This window comes from Lepidochelys kempii, chromosome 15 (genome assembly GCF_965140265.1).
Source record: "Lepidochelys kempii isolate rLepKem1 chromosome 15, rLepKem1.hap2, whole genome shotgun sequence".
NCBI lineage: Eukaryota > Metazoa > Chordata > Testudines > Cheloniidae > Lepidochelys > Lepidochelys kempii.
The window spans coordinates 13,342,195-13,361,793 of record NC_133270.1 but is presented as its reverse complement, the minus strand read 5'-3'; the positions used below and the strand labels follow the sequence as shown (position 1 = coordinate 13,361,793).

Genomic DNA, 19,599 nt, shown 5'->3' with positions numbered 1-19,599 from the left:
TGGCAGTGAAACAGATATTTAAAAATATTTGGGAGGGGTAGGAAGTAGCAGATCATTTTATGCAACTCACAGCCACACTTCCTGTGGTTCCTTCCCTTGTGGAAAGGTGGCTTTTGACACCTTGGAGTTAAGAGGTATCCACTTCTGAGGTGACTCAGATTTCTAGCAAGATGATCTTTATGGTAGTCTTCTTTTCCATCTTAGTAATATAGGAAAACAGTTCTGCAAGGGACTGTAACCTGTCAAAAGGAAAGGAGTACTTGTGGCACCTTAGAGACTAACCAATTTATTTGAGCATGAGCTTTCGTGAGCTACAGCTCACTAGAGACTAACCAATTTATTTGAGCATGAGCTTTCGTGAGCTACAGCTCACTTCATCGATGAAGTGAGCTGTAGCTCACGAAAGCTCATGCTCAAATAAATTGGTTAGTCTCTAAGGTGCCACAAGTACTCCTTTCCTTTTTGCGAATACAGACTAACACGGCTGTTACTCTGAAACCTGTAACCTGTCAGTTAGTCTGCCTTTGAATCTTGGAGTGGTGAGGGAGTGGGAGGTGGTTGTTGAACTGGAAACAGCTCTTTATAATTGGTCTGAGTCACAGTTAAATCCAGTGCTTCAGACTGGTAAGAATAAATCCCTTTTGCTTTGTCCTGAATCCCTTCTTCCGCTCCTAATGACTCCAGTTTAAAAGGTAAGCAGAGCAGAGTCTTTGAAACCAATGAGTTCAGATCCACTCAAGTGTATTTACTGGGAATTACTGATTATCCTGATTTAAGGATAAGGACAGTGTAACATCTCTAACTTCACCCTTTACTCTCATTACATACAGTTGTGTGAAGATTACAGAAAAATGGCATTATTTGTCTGGATGACCTTTTTTGCTTTTGGCTAGATCATCGTCATCACTTTGCAAAATATGTGGATTTCCCTAGGAATAATATATTCAGTGTACATATATCATACACTACTTGAGCAGCACGAGAGCATGCCACTACAGTTACAGCTCTGTCAAACTATCTGGTGTAAATCCTGGTTTCAGGAATATATCTGTAAGACACCTCCTAAGAGTCATTCAGGCCTGGGATTTTATATATAAGGTTACAGCCGTGTGATGGTGGCTTTTCTGTTTTTGTTTGTTAAACATATTAGATTGAGGGGTTTTTTTTACTGTAAGTAAAAATCCACACGGCCATGTGTGTTGAGATGCCCTGAGATTGCATGTCACTTTCATACACCTCAGATCATCACAGATTGGATTGAAACGGATGCATGCAAGCAAAGCAGAAAGTACAATATTTAAACACTTGGCTTTTTTTGGCCTTATTTAGCCTTGAACTTTGTGTCTTTCCAGGAGCAATGTGAAGCACTAACCACTGAAACATGGGTTGCCCCATTGTTCTGTTGTTTGATAGACTGGCAATTCTGGTTCACTGCTTTTACAGACTCGGCCATTTGTGAGCGAGTCTTTTTGCTGCCAGAATATTTTTGAAGTGTAATATAATACAGCAGTCTTCTTACATTCTCTGCTAGGTAGCCAAATGCTGGTGTCTTGTTCTTTAGAGGAAGCCAGTCTTTTGATGTGCATGTAACCCAGTGTAGTTTCAATGTATAAATCAATAGAGAGCTGACATTGCAAAGTGACAGTTTGGGCTTGGAGGATGTAGACTGGTCTATTAGGGAAAATAAAATCTATGATGGGCATTGCCAGCATTTAGAGTAAGTAGAAGTGGAGTTTAAGATCAGACTTGAAAGCACCTACTTTACTATGGTGGCTGGTGCTATTAAATACCAGAGATAGAAAAACAGGCCGATATATCTGAAAGGGAGAGCCCAGAGTTGAAATGGACAGGAAACACTAGGTTTGTTGTTTTCCTGCTCCATTCACAGCTTTTTGCATTTGATGTGTGTGAACAGTGTAAAAAGTATTCATGTGCCTGCTTCTTGAGAGATGTGAAGAGCTGATTGTAATAATTGTCACTTGTGCTGTATGCTGACTTCATTCAGAACAGAATGGTCAGACACCACACAAACTAAACCTTGGGTGTAGTTATTGTTCACATGGCTTATCCTCTGTTTCACTACCAAAAGCAGTAAATGAACTGTTCTTTTTGGAATTTCCATATTGTGAGATAGATCTCAATCTTGTGCGGCTAAGGAGAGGAATAATGTAAGGGGGCCCTCTGTGAGGCCCTCAGCCCCTGATTTTGGGGGCATCTGGGTGCTGGGAAGTCCCTGGCGTAGATCAGAGCTACCTGAGACTACTGCCAGTAGCCCCAGAGGCCGTTGTCACCTGGGGATTGCCCAGGCATAAAGCAACCTTATCCCCAGCTCCTTTTTTCTGGCCATGATTCCTTTATCAGGAAATGTGGGAGAGACATAGAAGGTGACCTGGGAGCCAGTATAGTGGCTCAGTGTCAGCCCAGGATCCCCTAAATTGTGGGAACTCTCAAGTGACCAGTTATGTTGACTTTAGTATTGTTTTGCACCACCATAGCAGTGCAAAGCAATCTTAATGCAGGGCAGAATCTGGCCATAAATGTTGTCTTTCACAGTTCATTGGAAAGCCAGGAGTTGTTCTGTAAAGCATATATTGTGAGATATGCTGCCATCAATTATTTTAGGTTCTACAAGAGTAAATTTTAAGACAAGATTCACACAATCGCAACACCTTAAAAATTACTGTGTCCTGAAACATCAGACACTGTGATCAGATAATAGCATTGCTGCGTGACTGATATGTTATAGAAACCTTCAGATGAAATTTGCAAGAGAGAGGCTTTAAAAGAAAAGGTACCTTCTCTCTGATCATATTCTAAATGTAATTATGGTATATCCACCTCAATATGACAATCAGCCTAGTCCATAATGATAAATTGCTGCACTTTTATAAATTTTCTGTTAGCAATGCAACTTTAAGACTAATCCTTCACCATGCTGAAATCAATGATTGTTTTGCCTTTTTTTCAGTAAAAGCAGGAGCAGGCCCTTTTTTGCATAGCTTTTTTTATATCTTTGGTTTTCTACTGTCTGTAACTTAAAAGGTTTTACAGATTTAGATCATAAAAGTCAGTGAGTGGTTATGGTATAAATTGCAGAAAACAGTGCTATGGAGAGAGAGCATGGTGAGTCAAAGCATTTTATTTTCCAGTCATAACACCAGTGAACCTTTTATTATTCATATGTCTCTGTGGTAATAAATGTGTGTATTAGTCCTCATAAAAGCCAGAAAATGCCTAATGGTATTTGTAAAGTAACATGCATTTATCTCATACTCAAGGTAAGCTCATCAAATTCTGTCCAGTGTCAGATGCTGTAATTACAGAGGCCCAATATCTGTTTCTCCCTAATTTCTAACAATCTTTCTAGTTTATCTGGAAGTGTTTTGACCCCTAGCAGCAGCTGATTGGCATTTCCAACATTATGCTTTGTTACACTTGATTCTAGAAACAGTAAGTAACCTGTCCAGAGGTGAGACTCCAATTCTGAAAAGACACGGTGGGTTTCTGCATGACTACTATAACTGAAGGACTGAAAAAGTTTGCAACTAGATAGGGTTTATATATGAGTTATGCATATTTCAGCAAACACTCACAGGATGGAAAGGAAAATCAGCAGAGAAATAAGGTAAACATCAGTCTAGAAAAAATCAATAATGTTCACAGAAGATAAAGCAAGAGGAGAAAGGTTAAGGTGGTATCATAACCAGAATACAGTTTCAGGACGTACATGGGTTAATCAGATTTATGGTTTATAGATGCAGCTCCCAGGTCCATAGAAAGAACACCACAGGCAGGTTATAGCATTGTCACTTGCCTCTCAAGAGATATCAGTGCATTCTCTTCCTTGTTCTCTGCCTTTTGTTTGCTCTACAGCTTTAGTGCTCTGGGGAAAAAACAACCCAGTGCTCAATGCTAAAGAGATCATGGAATGATTGAAGGAAAAAGTAGAAGTAAACCAGAGATTTAGCCTGTCAGTGAAACTTTACAATTAATAATTGTCCCTTCTGTTAGTACTCCTGGGTGGCAGGTTTGCTCAGGGCCAACAGCTGCTGTTCTTCTGACCAAAATAAAGCCTTGATAAAAGCTTTCATATTCATATATTCATGTCAGGCATTGAGTTCTCTTGAACCATATTTTTTTCTTCCTTAGGAGACTGATCCTGCAAGATCTTACTCTAGGAATATTTCTTATTCTCACATGTTAAATGTTTCTGTGTAAATCAGATATGACTGGTGCTTGCCAGACCAGGCCCTAATTTCTTAATTTATAAAGCCAATTTATGGCTTATCTACACATAAAAGGTGTATTCCTTTAACTATACTGGTATAGCTAAGGTGTTACAACATACCTAGTGTGGGAACAGTTATACCAGTATAAAGTTGCGTATAGCAGTATAGCTTATTCCCATAGGGAAAAAGGGGGAATAAACAACATTCATTTAAGGCACCTTTATACTGATATGAATGTGCCCACACTAGTGGTTGTACTGGTATAATTATTTCAGTTAAAAAAAAAAAAACTATCCGAAATAGTAACAACAGTTAAAAAAGAAAATCTATCCATAGACCAGGCTTTAGTTGACAGAGCAATGGTGAGCTTTCTTGCCATCTGAAAGATGAACATTTCATTCTCTCACTTGGTCTCTCATTTTTAGGGCTGACAGGGTTTGCAAGTGTAGTCATTGAAGTATGGTGATTAGGCACACAGACACACATCCTAGGCAACCAAAAAAAGGGCTGACGGGTAAACTGCTATATATTCAAGGGATCTGGCTAGCTGTTTAGTATTTATGGACAAGAAATTGGTATTAGAAATCAGTGACTTTTTGTTCTGAGTTTGGTTGCTATCTAATCCTTTTATATTGTTAATGAAATTATGACAATTATTCCATAAAAAATACATATAGTCATTTTTTTAAAAAACAGGTAGAAAATGTGTGTACAACTCAGGCTGCTCTAAGTGACAGGAAATGGAAACAGATTTCAGTGGCATTGAGGAAGCACAAAAATGAGTCTAAGTCAGCGCAAACTATGAGGGTTTGAGACTGAATTTGAAGCTTTAGGGGGATTTAGTAATCCTCTGCCTAGTGCCAGGGCCAGTCAGTCTTAGGGCTTGTGCTGTTAAACCACCGTGTTTTCTGTGTAAGGGTTTTTTGGGGGAGATGGGATAATCTCACCTCTGAATTACATTATTGCCCAAAATGCACAAATATTAGCTGACCTGACTCTGGCTGCCATTAGACAGATTTCTCTGGAAAAATTATAACTGGTAATGTATAAATAAAAGCAAGAGAATGTTTTGTACTTTTACCTGCATTAACAAACCGTTCCTGTCTCCTACTCATTTTCTTTCTTGCTTGCTTCTGTAGAACCTCCAGTGGGCCCGAGATGTGTTGCTAGGCAGCAGTATCCCATGGCAGCAACTGAAGCACATGCCAGCACAGGGTCTCTTCTGTGAGAGGAACAAGACTAATTTCTTCAATGTAAGTTAATACTGTTGACAAACATACCACTACTTGGACATTTTAACACCTGCTTCCCATATGGAAGGTTTGTTGAGAGAGAATGTTGGGGGAATTCAACAAGAGAGGGTTGAAGGGGCGACACAGAAGGCAAAGAAGTTGGATTTGTACTACAGCAAAATTTACCAGTATTGTCCCATCTAAGAGGATGCATGCATAGTGCTTATTCCTTATAAGCTTGAGAAGCTATCATCTTACAGTATTAACATGAATGGGGGGCGGGAGAATCAATGGCTTACCATCATGTGATGGTCACTAAATGCTGCTGGGATGAAAACTGTTTAAAATTCTAATTCTGTTCATTTCTGCATGTGCTCTCTCTCTCTCGGGTAAGTCCTTTTGCACTTTTTGGAACAACCAAAAATAGTACTATTTGTTCAAAGGATTTTTGAGGTTGGTGGGGAGTACTGAAGTACTGTATCTAAATGTGAGCTACTTTATCAGCAAGAACAGAAGTTCTAGGTAATCTCATGAAGCCCAGTCTCTAGCAGAGTCTCACTGTATGGCAAACTAGCTGTCTATACATATGTAGCCAAGGAGTCTTTCAGGCCATTACAATGCTCAATGTTTGTTATCGCTGTTTAATATTATTATTTCCTGTATGAAACAGTTTTCTCATAAGAATTGATTTCTGGTTTGCATCTGTTTAAAACAAACAAAAAGGCCTCTTCTGAAGACCATTTGGTGTTTTGTGCATTTTGTTCTGAGTAGTCCTCCTGCACAAATTTCTTTTGATGTATAGTATACGCTCTTCTCCCACTGTAATCTACTGGAAGAACATTAAATGAAATTTCAGGTGTTTCAAAACTGTATCATGGACCAATCCTAAATTCTATCTCCCTCTCTGCTCCTGAAGAGAGGTTTTTGTTATAAAGACTGCCATGTCTGGGAGGGTGTAGACTTAGTAGTTGTGATGTAGTTGGTGAGCATGTGCCTCTGTGCCATGCTAGTCTCCTGAGTGCCTGCCTGCTTTTCCTACAAAAATCTTGCTCTGTAAATGCTTAATCCTATAAACTGTTGAACACTCTGGCTCTGATCTAGCAAATAGAATCATAGAAATGTAGGGCTGGAAGGGACCTCAAGAAGTCATTTAGTCCATCTGCCTGCACTGAAGCAGGACCAAGTATATCTAGACTATCCCTGACAGGTGTTTGTCTAACCTGTTTTTAAAAACCTCCAAAGACTGGGATTCCACAACCTCCTTTGGAAGCCTATTCCAGTGGTTAACTAGCCTTCTAATTAGAAAGTTTTTCCTAATACCTGATCTAAATCTCCCTTTCTTCAGATGAAGCTGATCATTTCGTGTTCTACCTCCAGTGGACATGGAAAACAGTCCTCTTTATAATAGCCTTAAACCCATTTAAAGACTGTTATCAGGTCCCCCCCTCAGGCTTCCTTTCTCAAGATTAAACATGCCCAGTGTTTTTAACCTATCCTTATAGGTCAGGTTTTCTAAGCCTTTTATCGTTTTTGTAGTTCTCATCTGGATTCTCTCCAGTTTGTTGGCATCTTTCTTAAAGTGTGGTGCCCAGAACTGGACACAGTACTCCCGCTGAGGCCTTACCAGTGCCGAGTAGAGCAGGACAATTACCTCCCGTGTTTTACATACAACACTCCGTTATCTAAGTCATTAATTAAAATATTGAATAGTACCAAACCCAAGATAGACTCCTATGGGACCCCACTAGATACATACTCCCAGTTTGGCAGCGAAACATAGATAACTGGTTGAAAAACTGTACTTAAAAGAATAGGTATGTACCCATCTTACAGTGATTTAAATTAGACCACATTTCCCTACTTTGCTTATCAAAATGTTATTGGGACTATGTCAAAAGCCTTACTAAAATCAAGATATATCATATTTATAGCTTTCCCCCATCCACTAGGCCACTAACCCTGTCAAAGGAAATTAGGTTGGTTTGGCATGATTTGTTCTTGACAAATCCATAGTGGCTATTACTTATTACCTTACTATCCTCTAGGTCCTTAGAAACTGATTGCTTAATAATTTGTTTCAGTATCTTTCCAGTTATCGAAGTTAGGCTAACTTATCTGTAATTCCCCAGGTCCTCTTTGTTCCCCTTTTTAAAGATATGTACTATGTTTGCCCTTCTCCAGACTTCAGGGACCTTACTCGTGCTCCTTTTGCTCTCAGAGATAATCGCTCACGGTTCTACATTTGCTTCAGCTAGTTCCTTAAGTACCCTAAGATTAATATCATCAGCCCTTTCTGACTTAAATGCATCAAATTTTATTAAATATTTTTTAATTTGTTCTTTCCCTGTTCTGGCTTGTGTTCCTTCCTTCTTTTGTTAATGTTACTTTTGCTAAGTATCTGGTCATAATTAACCTCTTTAGTGAAGACTGAAGCAAAAGAGGCATTAAATATTTCATTCTTCTTGCTTCATGCTTAGCTTTAATCACATGAGTGTTCCTAAAGAAGTCAATTGGACTGTTCATATGCTTAAAGTTAACCATGTTCACTGGTGGATCAGAAGCAGAGCATTCAGCACCTTGCAGATCAAATCCCAATGGGTGCACTAAACAGACTGGAAGAGCCAGTCAGGAGGGAACTGTGCAATTTGTGTGAGAATTGATTTCTACTTAAAAACAGGGATTTACTGTATAAAGAGGTGAGTGGTCCACCTAATTTAGTATCTAGTTTTTGAATGCCAGTGTGAGATACTTCAAAGGTAGGTATAAACCCTCATAATTCCCTAATTGTATGGTGCTGTGCCATGTGAGGGAAATTTCTTCCTCACCCCCTGATGAGGCTCTGTTTATGCCCTGAAGAATGAGAAATGATAGCCTTGTTAATTTTATCCTAGATATTATACATTTACATATTTAGTAAATTTTTAAAATTACAAAAATAAGTTCCCACAGTTTAGGATGTTCATACATTATTAACAACTTAAACGTTATAAGAAGAAAAATAAGAATATAGTCTCCAAAAGAAAGCTATGCTCCAATTCAACACAACTCTCAAAAAGTAGCATTAGAAAAGTGATGATCCTTGTCCAAAGGACAACAGACTCCACTAAAGCTTTGCTTCTGCTGTTGGTGTGCCTATGCCAGTTAAGAGCCCTCATTTAGGATCCTGTCTTCAACCATGAGAGATTTAAATCTAGGGACTCTTAACTCAAGTGCCCCAGCGTCTCTCAAATGCCATGATGGCACGCTAGGGTGGGGTGTGTCTTGGAGAGCTATAATGTGAGCCATTTAGGGGTTTATAGATCAGTGCTAACACCCTAACACCTACATGCAAATAAAAAGTTAATACTATTATTAATATAGGCATAATATTAATCTTGGTGCTAACTCCGCATAACAGGCTGACAGTGCGTTCTGCACCATCTGTATCTTTCTAGTCCTCTTCAGGGGGATTACCATATAGAGCAAATTGCAGTAATCCAGCATAGAAGACACGCAATCATGGACCACAGTGGCAAGATCCAGATCCAAGAGAAATGGTTATAGTTACTTTGATATAGATGAAAAAAGACACCAGTGGCACCTGAGATTCCAAGAGTGAATAATGTTCAAAGAACCTCCAAATTGTGAATCATTTGTAAAACTCCCTCCATAATTGAAATAAGAATCACCCCTCCCACCATACCCTAAAAATCAAACCCTCTTCTCACTAGCATGACATCCATCTTGTCTAGGTTAAGCTTCCGCCCTCAGCCAACTTTCTATCTTGGCCAAGCACTAGGAAAGCAAAGGTGCTGCATTCTCTGGGTCTGGCAAAAAGGAGATACAGAGCTGCATGCCATCTACCACGTACTGATATCTTTACAGCCCACTATCCTCCTTAATAGCAGCACATATATGTTGAATAGGACAAGGTGGAAACAAAATAGAATTTTGCAGAACCCCATAAAAATAGGCAGTTTTCCAAAGCTTCTCTCACACGAACTTTATTCATATGTCAAATATTTTTAATCTTACTGAACTCAGTAATATCCTGCAGCAGTGATTTCCACAGGTTAATAGTGTTGCTTACCGTATTTACTTGTATCCACTTAAAGTGTATGCCCTTGACATAGCGTGCTCTTTTGTTCTCATCATAGGAAAGATTAAAATGAATGCCTGAGTGAGTTTCTCCATATGATTCACTGTTTAGATACCATTTCCTTCCAACGTGAATAGTCCTACTGTTTTTAATCTGTTCTCATATGGAAGAGTCAGAGCTGCTGAAATTGTAGCTGATCTAATTTTACATATACAAACAACCATCGTGTGAGAATGAGAGCTAGCAGCTCAGAGATTTTAGTAGGGACCTTGCCAACCTGCTCTTCCAGACATTTTATAAATCATGCATATTCCTGGTGGAATTATTTATGAAATGAGTGAGAGCAGTATATGAAAAGGAATAAACAGGGTAGTGCTGTCTCCTATTAAATTTTACTGCAGGACTACAAGTCTGAATCTCAGGATGTCCTGTTCTGTTACCTAATTCGTTAGCCCTTGAGCAGCTGTGAGTGAGATCTCTTTGTATTATGCTCTGCTGCCTTGAGGAACAGCAAGTAAGCTTTGTTTGCTTAGCCTTGATGTCACCTCACTGACATTAGACTGAGCTTCAAGGTACTTAAAATTCAGGATTCTAAATCTGAAGGAAATATGCTTCTTTGAGTTGATACAGATGTGTATTCCACTTAAGTGTGAGCACACCCCGTGCACTGGAGCTGGAAAAATTTGCCTAGCAGTACCTGTAGAGGGGCAGCTCTCATGCTGTAGCCCCTCCCCTGACTATATTCGGCACCGCTGCCCCAACCCTCCGTCAGTTCCTTCTTACCATTTGTGGCTGGAATCAGAACTCTATGTGCTTTAATCCCACATCTCTCTCAATTAGTGTTTCCTGTTTTACAGTTGTTGTACATAGTTAGTAGTGCCTTTGTGTACTGTTAGCTAAGTTTTCCCAGTGATGCCTGCACCAGGGTTTAAACATTGTCCTTCATGTGGGGAAGCAATCCCCAACAGCAATTCCCCACGTGGTGCTTACTGTGTCTTGGTGAGGCCCATGTTAGAGGGTGCTGTGCAATCTGCAGGTCATTTTAAAAAGCAGACTCAAGTGGCTGGAGACCTTCCTTTAAAGCAGCACCTATTTGAGCAGCCCATGTGGCTTACTTTGGTACTGAGGCCCTCATCTGGTCGGAGGTCACCCTCGGGTTCTGAGAGTGCTCTGGCTTCACGTTCTGGAGCAAAAGTCTCTCCCATGAAGTGGAGTCATTCCTCATTGTGTACGCCAAGGAAGAGGTTGCATAAGACTAATTGTGAAGGTCCCAGGTCCTGTGGCGACACTCCCACCTCCCCCAGAAGGAGCATGGATCAGCACCGGGTCAATGCCGACATGCAGGATGGCACAGGTACCTGTAACACTGCCCCGGTACTGATAGGGGGGGTTAGAAACCCTGTACCATTGACTCCAGTTCTGGCTTCTGGGTGTGCATTGAGTCTGGTACCCATGAAGGACTGTTCCTTCATTGGTGGCATGTCAGGTGGCTACAGACCGCTGCCTTTCAGTCCCGACCTCTCCTTTGGTCCTGGACTTTGCCAGGACTACATCATCTGTAGACTAGTTGGCTGATTCGGTTGAGTCTGTCAGCACCAGATCGTAATGTTCCCCTCCGGCAAGTCATGGAATTGGGGCTTGTATTAGGATTGGTATGGGACACCTTTGTACCACCACAGTTGGTAATGCAAATGTTGCTATCGCAGTTCTCACTGCCATCGGACATGTCGATACTGTTCCTGACTTCAGGGTTGACTTCATTCCCACTGGTGTGCTCAGCACTGACGGTACCACTTCTACTTTGTTTAGTTAATTTTGTATATTTGCCTATATTATATTATATTACATTATATTATATTTTTTTACTTATAGTGTCTACAGAAAGGTTTCTATAGTAACTAAGTCAGAGATTAATCCACAGGGAGGAGAGGAGGAGCATTTTCTTTATATAGCAGGCAGCTTTTTCAATTCAGATTCTATGCCACTATTAATAATAAAAAAAAAATTTCAGCTCAGTGCACAGAAGATAGTATTCACCAACATGTGGATGGCTGGTAACTACATTTCTTAAGTCTGAATGGAAAGGAGCACTATGAGGGGTTGAGCTCCGTGTATCAGCAGCTGCCCATACCACGCAGTCTGATGTCCAGGATTTGCAGTTTCACTGTATATCCCTCACAGCATTAGTAAGTTTAGGGACTGAAAAGGCTTGCAAATGTTCAAGGTAAATGCTCATAACATTTTACAAAAATGATTTCATGCTGTTTTTCACAAGTCTGAATTTCACAATAAAATTCATTAGCCCAAAATATCTTTACATATTGGCTTACAAATGTCTAGTTTGAAATATTGGGGGGGGGGGTTATATTCAAAATTTAAGAACCCTGATAGCCATCTTTGACAATTTTTACTTGGGAGGAAAAGACAGGAATAAAGCACTGTATACACACATACAATGTACTATGCATAGGGAGACAGGTATACCAAGTCATGTGGGGATGGAAGCTGCCAAGGACTTCAGCACTCTTTCTATCTCCAAAAGTGACACAAAAATGTTACTGGGTTTTGTGTCCCCAAGGTTTCCCATTCTTCCTTCCATACTCTGGCAAAGCAGAGCCAAGCATAGGCATCAGCCTTCATAGGGCAGCAGCTGTCTGATCATTCCGGCATTCTGAGAGGGAGCAGGTGATGGCTCAGATTAGTGATTTTTTTTTTCGTTGCTTTGGGACTGTTCACGCTAAGTATGATTGGGCATTGGCACACTGTGAATTGGCCCTGCAGGACTGAGAGTTCTGGCTGCTATGCAGTCAAAGAATGAAGTCCTCTATGTGTTGGTGCTCTATGTGTACAGGATGCTCGTGGGGGCAGAATTAGTCAACATAGGCCCTCTGCTGTTGCTCTGCCAGTCGTGGGGTTTCTCTGGCCCTGCTACTGGTCCTGCCTGCTCTTACAGTTCTGTAAGGAAGCAGTTGGTTCTGAAGAGGGGATCTAGTAAGGAACCATGTGACTTTGGACTGGAATTTTGAGTAACCAGAGCTGGACACATGAATTTGAGGCTGATGGCATTATGATTGTTGTTTTATATGGTTGGGCAGCAGGGAAGCCAGCCCTGTTCCCACCAGCATTCCACAAAGTACCCAAAGCATTATTGACTCACATGGTTCTAGAGACAGGGTGTTGAACATACAGCTGCAGGCTGGCTCCAGCCCTCATGATATATTTATTAAAGTCAGATTCTCCAGAATCTAAACTTTCATTAAAAAAAAAAAAAGTTAATTTCTAGACCGTATGGCTGCAGAGATAACCTTTTAAATGTGAACTGAGTGAGTGATGTAGATATTTGCCTGAGTCTGCAGACAGCTGAAATGATGACTGTGATGTGAACTGTCCTGTCACCTATTAATCTGAAAGGAATATCAACTTTAAATGACACTTGGGTCAATATTAGCTATTTAGTCACCAGTATAATGGGGAAGAGGCTGAGAATGAAGCTTGCAATATATAGTTTATAAAAAGACTTGCTGCAGGAAGCGCACAGTGTGGAAGGGGATGCTGAATGCTCCGAGATCAGACCCAGGAAGGTCGAAGCTGTGTAAGCTTCTTGCCCTGGTGACAGTGAAGGCATGTTACCTCAAAGTCCTGACTGGCTCCATATGGAGTAGTTCCAGAGCATCGCCCAGTGACTCCATGACAATGACACCTGAATCTGGGACAGTTCCTCAGATATGTCACCTAAAAAGAATGGCTCAGGTTTGGAAATCTCCCTCACATCCTCAGCCGTGAAAACCGATGCAAAGAAGTCATTTAGTTTCTCCGCAATGGCCTTATCGTCCTTGCGTGCTCCTTTAGCATCTCGATCATCCAGTGGCCCCAGTGTTTGTTTAGCAGGCTTCCTGCTTCTGATGTACAGTACTTAAAAAAAAAATTTTGCTATTACTTTTTAGTCGGTGGTTCTTCACATTTTTTTTTGGACTTCCTAATTTTTTTACATTTCATTTGCCAGAGTTTTTGCTCCTTTCTATTTTCCTCACTAGGATTTAACTTCCACTTTTTAAAGGATTCCTTTTTGCCTCTCACTGCTCTTTTACTGCTTCTTTTACTTTGTTGTTTAGCCACGGTGGCACTTTTTGGTTCTCTTACTATGTTTTTTAATTTGGGATATAAATTTAAGTTGAGCCTCTATTATGGTGTCTTTAAAAAGTTTCCATGCAGCTTACAGGGATTTCACTTTTGGCAATGTACCTTTTTAATTTCTGTTCAACTAACTTCCTCATTTTTGTGTAGTTCCTCCTTCTGAAATTAAATGCTACAGTGTTGGGCTGCTGTGGTGTTTTCCCCGCCACTGGGATGTTAAATATAATTATATTATGGTCACTATTACCAAGTGGTCCAGCTATATTCACTTCTTGGACCAGATCCTGTGCTTCACTTAGGACTAAATCAAGAATTGCTTCTTCTCTTGTAGGTTCCAGGACTAGCTGCTCCAAGAAGCAGTTGTTTAAGGTGTCAAGAAACTTTATCTTTGCACTTTATCCGTCCTGCTGTGACATGTACCCAGTCAGTATTGGGATAGTTGAAGTCCCCCATTATTACTGAATTTTTTATTTGTATAGCCTCTCTAATCTCCCTGAGCATTTCACAGTCACTATCACCATCCTGGTTATGTGGTCGTAATATATCCCTACTGCTATATTCTTCTTATTAGAGCATGGAATTACTATCCATAGAGATTCAATGGTACAGTTTGGTTCCTTTAAGATTTTTACTTCATTTGATTCTATGCTTTCTTTCACATATAATGCCACTCCCCCACCAGCACGACCTGTTCTGTCCATCCAATATCTTTGGTTCTCTGGTATTACAGTGTCCCATTGATTATCCTCATTCCACCAAGTTTCTGTGATGTCTGTTAGATCAATATCTTCATTTAATATGAGGCACTCTAGTTCACCCATCTTTATTATTTAGACTTTTAGCATTTGTATATAAGCATTTTAAAAACATGTCACTTTTTAGCTGTCTGCCATTATCTGATGTAATTGAATGGGACTCTTTTGCATTTGACTGTTTCTCATCAGATCCTACCCATATTTTATCATCTTCCATCCTCTCCTCCTTACTAGGACATAGAGAATCTCCATTAATAGATCCTCCCCTAAGGGATGTCTCTGTCCAAACCACGTGCAACTCTGCATCTGTCTGCTTTCCGCCAGCCCTTAGTTTAAAAACTGCTCTACGACCTTCTCAATTTTAAGGGCCAGCATTCTGGTTCCATTTTGGTTTAGGTGGAGCCCATCCTTCCTGAAAAGGCTCCCCCTTTCCCAAAAGTTTCCCCAGTTCCCAATAAATCGAAACCCCTCCTCCCTACACCGTCATCTCATCTGTGCATTGAGACCGTGCAGTTCTGCCTTTCTGACTAGCTCTGCACGTGGAACTGGAAGCGTTTCAGAGAATGCTACCATGGAGGTCCTGGACTTTAATCTCTTACCTCACAGCCTAAATTTGGCTTCCAGGAGCTCTCTCCTATCCTTCCCGATGTCATTGGTACCTACATGTACCACGACCACTGGCTCCTCCCCAGCACTACACATACATCTATCTAAATGTCTTGAGAGATCCGCAACCTTTTCACCAGACAGGCAAGTCACCATGTGGTTCTCCCAGTCATTGCAAACCCAGCTATCTATGTTTCTAATGATCGAATCCCCCATTACTAATACCTGTAATGATATGTCATTTTACAAATGTACAGTGAATAAATTCTATAGTTTGTCTTTGCCAGCTGTGAACAGAGGATATCAGTAGAAGGAAAAGAAATTAAATGGTGTGGCGTCTGTGTCACTTTAAGGAGAAACTGTTGAGCAGTTTACATTTAAACTACTTCAAATTCCCTCCTTTAAAAATTTAACCTAATGGGACACCTTCAAATTCTGAAAAATGATAGTTTCACTGTGACTAGAATTTTGAAGATAATAATGTGTGATAGGTCTTGGTCTTTTTAAAATATATATACTTTTATTTTAATATTAGATTTGTATGCCCACTCTCTACCTGACAGACAAGTTCTCTACTCTTCCTACTAAGTGAGCTACTTATTCTGGTTTACAGCAGAAGTGAACTATGGCAATGATTTTCTCAGAACCTTGTTGGCATCAGTGGAACTGGTGCATAAGCAAAGAAAACAATAAAAAGAACCACATTAATCTTTCCATATTTTTAAATTAACATTTGCCAGAAATAGTGTATTTTTAAGCTTTTATTTGGGTGTTTTTAAAAAGAGAATTAAGAAAAAACAAGCAAGTTTTAACTTTTTTTTTTTTTTTTTAAGTAGCTGGCATCAGCATTCTTCTTTCCCCTATAAACTCTTCTAGCCTTTGTCTGAAACCCCTAACATAAGAGTTACTCATTTGTTAAATTCTATAGCATCAGATGTGAGCGCAGGCAGGCATGTGGCTGTGTATGAATGGAGAGGAAGTGAGTAACTTTGCTAGGTGAAACTTCATTGACTTTAAATATGCTTGGCTTTTTTTACTCCTTTTTATGAGGATGATGGCAGTATTCCCTGTGGAAAGGGAATTTAATGGATGCACAGTCAGATTCTAACAACATAAGAATGGTCATACTGGGCCAGACCAATGGTTCATCTAATATCTAATGGTTCAGCCTAATATCCTGTTTTCTGAGAGTGGGCAGTACCAGATGCTTCAGAAGGAATGACCAGCACAGGACAATTTTGATTGATTCATCCCCTGTCATCTAGTGCCAGCTTTTGGAAGTCAAAGGCTTAGGGATCATGGGGTGGCATCCCTGCCACCTTTGCCTTTGTACATTGATGCACCTTTCTTCCATGAACTTATCTGAGGACTGTTCACTGCAAAGCAATTTTCTTCCGTCCATTTCTAAACAGAAGTACTTTTTTCTCTTTGTGAATTTAGGTTGAGATGTTTTCACTAGCTATATGTTGGTTTTAAGAGGATTCTAAGAGAGTAATCAATGTAATTCAATGTCATTTCCACTACGCATTCTGTGTGTATTGTAACTGTGAGAATGCTTTTGAGGCAGACTTGAGCTTCTGTCTGAGCTTGCATTGAAGGGAACTGCAAAGCCACAGCCAGTTTAGTATTCTTTTATTTTGTGCTCAGAATTTATCGGCAAGATTTTTCAACCTTGCACCTTGTCGCTGTAAGAACTGGTTCTATTTTGGGGGCTAAAGGAGCTGATCCTTAGCAAGTAGATGCAAAAAACATCCACGATTGGGCAGATTGTATTACCTTTGTGAAATCCTGACATGACCTGGGGCTGCAACTGGGACTATATCCCAATTTACTGGGCAAATAGGTCATTTATTGGAATTTTCAGCCTTTGAAAGAGAAGAGGACCTGTATTGAAAAAGTATTTTCCTTTATTAAAGCAGCATATGCCATCAGAAATATTCCTGGCACTGCCAGATCTTGGCTGAATGTTTTAAGCACCTGCCACAAATAAATATTGTCTAGTGTGAGGGAGCCTGGGAGACTATGTGGGCAGAAGAAAGCATAATGATCCAAGACAGGATTGTTCTGCTCACAGTACTTTGGGAGTATGTATGTATCATAATGTGAAGGGCCTAGAGATGAGTGAATTTTTATTTAATGGCTTTAAGATGATGTGACTGGTCATATGGTGAAAATTAAGATGGAGGAAAGAGGAGATGTGACAGAGCAGAATATATTTTGTTATTGTGAAGTAGTCAGAGAGCCTTTTTGTGGGTGGATGCGTTACACATGTAAACATTGAAGCAGAAATACGCCTCATGAGTGGAAGTGCACTGGCTTTGGCAGCATTGCTGAAATTAAGAGAATAAAAAGTTTGACAGTTGTGTTGTGTGTGATTGTTTCATACTCTTTGGCTCCTGAGGAGAAGGTGGGAATTCCTGCCATAATATGCATACATTTTGCAGCTTGTATGATAACTAGTAGTTGGAGCTCCAAAGGGTTAACAAATCAATCAGATAACTTTGTGAGCCTCTTGGAAAGGGGATTGGGGAAGGTGTAGGAAGAGAGGAACAGAGAAAGAGTCCACTTGTGGTCAGCATTATACATTTACTCGTATGAGTCACTAAATTGGTTACATCCTCTCATTCAGCAAGGAAGTTCCAAGTACAGCTTGAGTGAGAAATGGCTCATTTCCAATATTTTCATGGCCATACTAATTTGCAGTACTTCTGTCAGTGCTACCACTCAGCAGGTGTGTGCACACACCTCCTTTCAACAGACAGTTTCACAAACTTGGCTTTTGTGGATTTGCTTTATTTTTCTGTAGTTCAAAGGAAGCAAGCTGAGAAAAACAAACTCCTTCTACGTTAAACCTTTCCTAACAGGTTATTCAGAATGAATTGGGGTAGTTGGCTATTTTGCTTTTATTTGCTGTTGAGGTTTGCTGACACAGAATAGAAATTAGAGATGGAAGGTCCTCTTGGGGTATATTGTTAAGATCTTTGCCAGTGAAGGCGAAGTATCTCTTAAGAATTTTGTCCAGTCTAATTTTAAATAAACTGATGGGAATTCCTCTAATTCCCTTGGAAGACTATTTGTCTGATTGAGCTCACTGAAACAATTTTTCCTGATAGTCAACCTAAATTTTCCATGGCTTTCAGTTACACTTGTTTGGACAAGCGAGTATGGACAGAGACATCTAAATCTACACACAAAACTGTCACTCTGTCATCTCTTTGGTTCATTGGTCTACTGAAGCATTTGCTCTGACAGTCCACAAAGAGATAGTGTAAACCATCTGCTCTGTGAGAGCCTGGATTGTATTCAGATTGTTTGGATTGATATGTGACTTCTGAGTTGCTTCATCGTTTGCATTAGTGACTTGCTGCTTTGCATTGCGAAATCTGTTTCAGATTTACTAATCTAAGTACTGCAGAAATATGGTTTAGGGGAATGCTTATTCACAATTCTCTATTTTTCTTATGTGTTCATTGTTTGAGATCAGAAGGAGCCTGGATAGTGGCTAAAATGGATTCTGCTTACACATACACAGTGCATTCCTTCTGACAGAATGTACCAAAAAATGTGCAGTGAAATCATAGAATCGTAGGACTGGAAGGGACCTTGAGAGGTCTTCTAGTCCAGTTCCCTGCACTCATGGCAGGAGTAAATATTATCTAGACCATCCCAAACAGGGGTTTCTCTAACCTGCTCTTAAAATCTCCAGCGATGGAGATGCCACAACCTCCCTAGGCAATTTATTCCTGTGCTTAATCACCCTGACATGAAGTTTTTCCTAATGTCCACCCTAAACTGGCCTTGCTGCAATTGAAGCCCATTGCTTCTTTTCCTATCCTCAGACGTTAAGGAGAACCATTTTTCTCCCTCGTCCTTGTAACAACCTTTTATGTACTCAAAAACTGTTATCATGTCCCCTCTCAATCTTCTCTTTTCCAGACTAAACAAGACCAGTTTTTTAAATCTTTCCTTATAGGTCCTGTTTTCTAGACCTTTAGTCATTTTTGTTGCTCTTGTCTGGACTTTCTCCAATTTGGCCTCATCTTTCCTGAAATGTACACATACAAAATGTGCTGGACACAATACTCCAGTTGAGGCCTAATCAGTGTGGAGTAGAGCAGAAGAATTACTTCTCATGTCTTGCTTACAGTACTCCTGCTAAAACATCCCAGAATGATGTTTGCTTTTTTTGAAACAGTGTTACACTGTTCATTCATATTTAGCTTGTGATCCACCAGGACCCCCCAGACACAGGCAGTGTCTTCCTCCGGGCCTTGGGACTGCTCTGCTCTGCCCCAGGCCCTGCCCCCATCCAACTCCATCCCCCAAGCTCCCACCCCGTCCCGTCTCTTCACGCCTTTACTCCGCCCCTGCCCCACCTCTTCACGCCCAGTTACAACCCTCCCCCGAATGTGCCCCATCTCCGCTCCTCCCGTTTCCCCCAGTGCCTCCTGCATGCCGTGGAACAGCTGATTGCAGGAGGCACTGGGGGGGAGGGAAGGGGAGGAGTTGATCGGCAGGGCCTCTGGCAGATGGGAGGTACTGTTGGGGGAGGGAGGGAGCTGGCT

The 19,599-nt window shown here is 40.6% G+C and overlaps 1 protein-coding gene across 4 annotated transcripts in view; it reads left to right on the top strand.

Annotated features, from left to right (window-relative positions):
* Positions 1 to 19,599, top strand: part of CABIN1 (calcineurin binding protein 1) — a 206,298-nt gene that overhangs the window by 89,751 nt on the left and 96,948 nt on the right. For all 4 annotated transcript variants that reach the window (XM_073312661.1, XM_073312662.1, XM_073312664.1 and 1 more), the window contains exon 30: positions 5,369 to 5,482. In XM_073312661.1, the coding sequence (XP_073168762.1) occupies positions 5,369 to 5,482 (114 nt within the window). The remainder of the gene's footprint in view (positions 1 to 5,368; positions 5,483 to 19,599) is intronic.